At 39.8% G+C, this 6,664-nt stretch overlaps 1 protein-coding gene across 1 annotated transcript in view; it reads right to left on the reverse strand.

The window, feature by feature from the left end:
* dusp3a (dual specificity phosphatase 3a) overlaps nt 1–1,633 on the reverse strand; it is a 15,455-nt gene extending 13,822 nt beyond the window's left edge. The window contains exons 1-2 of the mRNA XM_035669129.1: nt 1,630–1,633; nt 1,398–1,495 (exon numbers count right to left, since the gene is read on the reverse strand). Of these exons, the coding sequence (XP_035525022.1) occupies nt 1,398–1,495; nt 1,630–1,633 (102 nt within the window). The remainder of the gene's footprint in view (nt 1–1,397; nt 1,496–1,629) is intronic.
* Nucleotides 1,634–6,664: the final 5,031 nt, after the last annotated feature.

Below are 6,664 nucleotides of genomic sequence, written 5' to 3' on the forward strand. Positions count from 1 at the left end.
GCGGCGGCGGCGGCGGCTGCTGCTGCTGCTGTTTTGTGGGACTCAGGTGTTTCTTCATGGCTCCTCTTCTCCCAAAACTAATGTTAGATTACCGCGGGCTGCAGACTCGTGAGCGTCGGCCGATTCATCAACTGCATTTTACCTTTGCACGTGAGTCGTGCGCGCGCTTGTCTTCTTGTCTACAAGGTGTCTGATGAGGCGGGAGCTCTACGGTCCCCCCCCCCTCCCAACCCAACCCACCACCCATCAGCGTCAAGTCTCAGGGAGTTTTACAATGTAGTTCCGGTCCAAACTTTCAAAGTAAAACAGACAGTTTGATAGGTAGGTTGGTAGAAAATAAGTAGGCCTAAATAGTAATTAGGTATTTAGAAAATAGGTAGGCATAAGTATGTTGGTTGGTTGGTAGGTAGGTAGAGAGTTGGATAGGTAGTGTCCGATAAACCATAAATAAAATCAGTCAATCAAAATAGGTAGACAGGTGACCTTTCTTACTACACAAGGATGTAGAATGAAATTTAGATATAGTTCCCTCTTTATGCTACTTTTAAAAAACTAAATAAAATGGAGATAAGATGTCTGTCTGTCTGGTGAATATATTTATAGAGAAAATTTAAAAACACAATAGGGAGTGGCAAACTATTCCACAGTTTTAATTGAATTAAGTGCACAAACACAATAAGAAGTAAGGGTACTCGTGGATAAAAATCAGAAGAGCTGGTACTAAGTACTAAAGTTCATTTGCTTATATGATTTCAAACCATCATCTACAAAAGCATATGAGGAAAATGTAACAGGGCCCAATACGGAACCTGGCGGTACTCTGCAGTAGATATGCAAAGGAAGGACACATCCTTTCAAATTTAGGCTGTTCTGTCTTGGAGTTGTCGAAAAATTTGACTGGCCCACACAACATCAGTGTTGGACATGTTCTTGTGTCTGAATGGGAGCAAATCCCTGCAGCCAGGTTCCCCAAATCTGTCCTGAAACCAGAAGAGTGGAGGCGAGCAATAGATTAAGTAGTAGTAATTAATAATAACGGTTTTGGATGTAAACAGTCACATGAGTGTAATGTTCAGGAGTCCACATACTTTTGAAAGTAAGGACATCTGATCAGAGAGTTTAAAAGCTGTTATGTGTAACTTGTGATCCAACAGAACTCTCTCAACATAATAGTTATAAGGGGAAAAATTAAAATGATTATTATTAGCCTACTTGCTGTGGGCAAATGATCAATTTACCTCAAATATTCCAATTTCAGCAGCCATTATGTTTTGCGTTCCAATAATAGTCAGTTCTTCTTTATTGCCCATTTGGGAAAAGAATTGACTGTAGCTGGAGTTACAGTGCTTTTATTTTAAAGTCAACTTCCGGTATGATTCTGTCTGTTTGTGGCTCACTTGACGCAGCTTCCTCTCGCCAGTCGCCACCACTATCTCCAGCAGACACACCCCATCGGCCGGCAGACACTCAGGAGACGGGAGCTGGACCGGAGGAGCTGGACCGGAGGAGCCCGGTAGTGACACACACCAACAGGAGAGGGTAGCGTGCTGCCTTCAAGTGCTGCTCGTAAGATCCTAAAAGTAGTCCCACCGCCTATTTTGGCTGGGTTGCGTAACATATCATAAGTACCCATAAGTCCCTGCTTTCCATTTCTTTATTTTGTGAAGATACAATTCATGGTTTCTCTATGCTGGAGCTACAACAAGTGGTCAGCAGAAGTTACAGTTTAAACACCCAGATTTTGACCATCATTGTCATAAAAAGTTCAGATGACTTTATTTATGAACTAATTTATCTATTTAGGCTATCTATTGGTGAGCTGGCACGAAGACATCAAGAGGAAATAAACTAAAATAGGGTGTTATTGGTGGGATATATCTGAGATACAGGTGATGTACATGGTACATAGAGATATGCATGGATGTGTGAGGAGGAAAGTGAGAGCTGTGCTGTGCTAAACAGCAAAAACATAAGAGAAAAAATAAGCAGCAGCACTAACAACTTAATAGGCTACCTTATAATTATAATAATAATAATAATAATAATAATAATAATAATATTGCTCAGATAAAAGAATAGTAGATATTTTTTATTGTTTGTTCTACTGCTAATTTCTTGCCATTTCCAAGCCTCTTAATAACCAAATCTGACACATCCTCATAGATGTATTGACCCTGTCCACCTCTAGATGTCAGCACAAGCCATTAGTAGGCACTTTATGGTGGTGATGTTATTGTACACTGACATGGAAATACTATTTTTAGCCCTTGTTAATGTATGTGTCACATTGATGCTGAAAACAGCTGAAATGTATGCGATTTCAAAATGTGGCTTTCAGATCAGACTGATATCTGATAGAAATAATATCAATACATGGTTTCACAACTCATAGTTTATTTTTCATCACAGTTATGAGCTACACATTCTATGCTGCTTCCTGCAGGGCAAACAGTAGAGCTGTGCTGTTGCAGTGAGTAACATGTTACTGAGAGCTACAACAGTGTGATGGTGCTCAACCAACCTGCATAGCACTTACTGTAATACTTACAGCCACAAGGTGGAGCCACATTTCTAACAAACCACCACACCGGTACCTCAATTAACCACATGCAACTGTAGTTTTAGGAGGCACAGTGAGGGTTAAATTAAGCAGACAAAATTATAACAATGCACACAGTGAACAATTAGTTATAAATGATCATACTGAGTTTATATTTAACTACTCATACAACAGAGTGCTCCACTCCACTGTAACCTCCCATTTGAGAGGTTTATAAAGTAGGTTAATGAGTCATAACAATTCAGGTGCATTCAGTCATGTTCAGCAAGTGGCCCGCAAAAGATTGATCTCATCCCGTAAAAATGATTTGAGAAATGACTGTTTGCTGACCACTGCTGATGAAAGGGTTTTCATTGTATTCACTCTCACTATTATTCTCCACATAGTTAATTTTACTGCTTCCACTTTTGAGAAAATGTGTCAACTGTTGTCAAGCGTTAGCCTTCGTTTTACACAACTGCACAATTGTGTCTGGGTTATCAACTAGACAAATAAATATACTTGTTATAGAATAAATGCAGTCCGATCGTGGGTTAACCCATCAAGCTTTATGTTTCTAAATAATCTGAGGGAGTTCTCTCCTCACAGATCCTGGACTGGGTCGGTTGAGCAGTTGTTGCCCCGTAAAGCCCACTGAGATATTTTGTGATACCGGGCTGATACAATAGATTTGGTTTGACTTGACTTGACTCGGATGCTCTTGACCCACTTCACTTAAAGCCCCATGCCAGTCATCATTTTTGTGTTTCCATGGCAATGTAAGGAGATGCAGTGCAATACCATGGCAACAACAGATCTTGTGGAACAAAATTTGAGCTCCCTGTTGTGCACACACCTGTGTGTACACCTGTGTGTATGTGTCCATTGTAATAGAGGCCTGCACTCAACATTTCTGATAGGTGAATGAATGGAACATGACACTGATTCAGTTTTGCACAAAAGATGATTTCATCTCAAGGTACATGTACAGAAAACAGTAGCAGAAGTTCATTATTCCATTTATTTATATTTCAATACATCAGCTGACCCATTGCTGAACCCCTCTCTCCTGCACAGCAACATACAGATGTTGTATACATGGGGTTGTAGCGTTGGTGTAAAGTTTGGAGTTTGGTGTCTTTTTTTTCTTTTAGTGATTCCAAACCTAAAAACAAAAGAAAAAAAGTATAAGAAATTGATTTAAGTGTGTAATTATCTGCTCTAACGTAAGCTGCAGTTGTTTGCATGCCTTGCTTCATACTTAAACCCAGCGTTACTTGCAAGGTCAATTTACGGAACCCCCTGGTTTACAAATCTCGCCCACGGTTTTGTGCACTCTGGGCTGGTAGCCAGCAGCAGTACGATTAAAATACTTATTATATTACTTCCCCAACATCATGTGTGAACAATATACAAATGATACCACACATGGTATAATATAGTGCCAGTTTATTTTTTGTTGCGGATTTAGATTTTTGCACACTATTTCAATATATTGCAGTGAATGATAAATTACACGGATAAACAGAATTTGGCCAAGTTTACACTCCAGCCAGCTCATTTATTAATCCTCACCCATTTGAGAATTTAAAGAGATGCTCATCAGATGCCAAACTGGATTATGTTAACATAAGGACAGTCTGATCTTACAGTTTTCCTGCAATAACAATGCAGTCTTTTCCCTGAGATGTGTAGCTTTAGCTTCAGTCATCAGTCGCAATATAATTTATGTAGCTTTTAAGGGCACATTAAAGGCAATTTTTTACGATATTCTCTATTTAAGTTAGCTGGAAATATTAAAAAGTCAGCAGAAGATCCCAACTCATGAAGCTAAAATTAGCTTCATTAGCTAGCTAGCTATAGCTGATCAATCTGAAATCAATCAAACCATTGTTTCAAAAGTTACTAAGAATTTAGTATGTAAATTATCTAGCATTATCGCTGTAAGCTGCATATGAGCGGAGAAAGAATGGAAGGCTTGCAACTAAGGATTCAAGGATATTCACAACAAGGTTGTAACATTTTGATCTAGTTCCCTTTATGCTACATCAGAAATGAAACACGTCAAGTTAATTCTAATTCTATGTGGTATAGCCAGCACTTTTAGCATATTGTAATTAGTAAATAGTTGCACCAGTCATTAAATGCAGTCGTTTTAATTATTTTCCATTCTATTTTCTTTTTAGTAGGTGTGATGTTTTACATTACAATCTACCCAATGAGCTCTTTTTATTATTCCCCATTCAAAAAACAAGAATGGAAAGCAGCAGGCATTGCAGCAATAATGTAACATAAAAATGCAGAATAGATAAATTATGGAGGGGTTGGGCAATACGGGCCACCAATCGCCCCATCTGGTTGAGTGGAGTCAAGACTTAATATTGATTTAGTACCATTTTTATTGACAGTTTCCCTTCCTCATTCTGCATCATGATGCTGCACGGCCAGTTAATTGGACGACCACCACCTGAGTCCGTCTGCAAATCAGCTATCAGTGACAGGCAGTGGAGTTACACTGCACGCTCAAATCTGATTTGAAATGACCCTGTTCTGACAAATATCTGATATTAGCTTTTATCTTAATATGAAAAACCCGCATGGAGTCTGTGAGTGGCTGCTGAGAGCAATAACCTCTTCCTAATCAGGGTATCTGGGATGTTCCCCCAGAAAACTGCCCCACATGAAAATTTGTAGATTTGAAAAAACTGATATGCATTGATGAGAATCACTGGCGTTTTGCAAGGGCTGACAGAAAATATGACGTATTAGACTCTTCTTAATGCTAATTTATAATTTGGATTTGAGGGCCATGCATGATTTTCTTTAATATTGGTGGATTGGATGGTAGGGAGACATTTGAAACCTGGTTTTCCCTCAAAGCAGCTCTGATTGGGGAAAGGTTTTGTTTGCATTTTCATCAGCTACACATACTGGCAGGGCAAACTGAATGTGGGCCCAGTATCAACATGTGAATAGATATGCATATTCATTTTAATGTGGGGTATTCCTTTCCTCCAGCACATCCAGTGGGCAGAAACATTAGCATTTCATGTCATTCTCAATCCAGAGGCTTTAGTCTTCCTCAAAACCTGCGTGGGTGGAACGTGCAGTAATGGTTTTTCCTTTCTCAATCGTTACGACCAAGTATCCCCCCGATGAAATTACTCTCATCACTGTCCAAGAAAACATCAGTAGAAGTCCACATTAGCCACAGGTCAACAGGTTCTGGTAGTTTCCAGGTTTGTTTTCAGGGTCATGAAAATATTCAACCTTTTCTAGACTCAGGGAAAGCTAGTCATTAAAATATAAAGCAGTTATTTTTCTTCGTACAAGATCTCTACCCAACAGCAACCTTTTGCTGAATTATCCAGATGGTCTCTGCATGTGCTGTACTCTATCATTTAAAGCTGCCTCTCTACATGCTCTCTCTATTGTAATGCATATCTGCACGTGGTGCCTTTTAGCCCTGAGCTCTTTTCATACCAGAATCAGTGCGTCTCAATCAATCTGAGCTCCTTTTATTCACAGTGACCACCGCTCGGTCCAGCTTCAGCCAGAAGCTTTTGTAGCCAGTCAGTAGAAGGTTATTTGTCTTGTGTCAGAGGATATATAACAATGGAAGTGTCTATAGGAGGGGGAAAACAAGGATTGTGAAGTGTGATTGATATAACCATCTGCCTGACTGGCCACCTTGATTAAACTTCAGGAGAGGAGTGTAATCTGAATGCTGATGCCTTGGGGTAGCGCAAAGATCACCAAAGAATTTAAAGTATGGGTATGATGATAATAATAAAACCACTATGTGAAAGGTACAGTATTATTTGTGAATTGACTTGGCAGCTTTCCAGTTTGCATATACATTTATTTATGCATTGAATCTGTGTGTAAACGTGCCTTTCTGGTCTGTTGTTTGGACTGTAGTGGTGAAGCTGGCCTTGCTGACCACTCCTTGCCTCTTCTGGGTGGTCACTCGCATTAATCTCGCAGTTGAGAGATGAGGTCTTGACCTCGGGTGTTTTTCTTTCAGGGGAGGTCGTTTTCGGTCCGGGCACTGCGCTCGTTCCTGATGTGACTTGTAAATGCAGAGCTTTGCTTGGTCAAGCAGTAAGCTTTTGTCTGGCTATG

The sequence above is a fragment of the Morone saxatilis genome, unplaced genomic scaffold (genome assembly GCF_004916995.1).
Source record: "Morone saxatilis isolate NCDOM2014 unplaced genomic scaffold, NCSU_SB_2.0 Contig1, whole genome shotgun sequence".
NCBI lineage: Eukaryota > Metazoa > Chordata > Actinopteri > Moronidae > Morone > Morone saxatilis.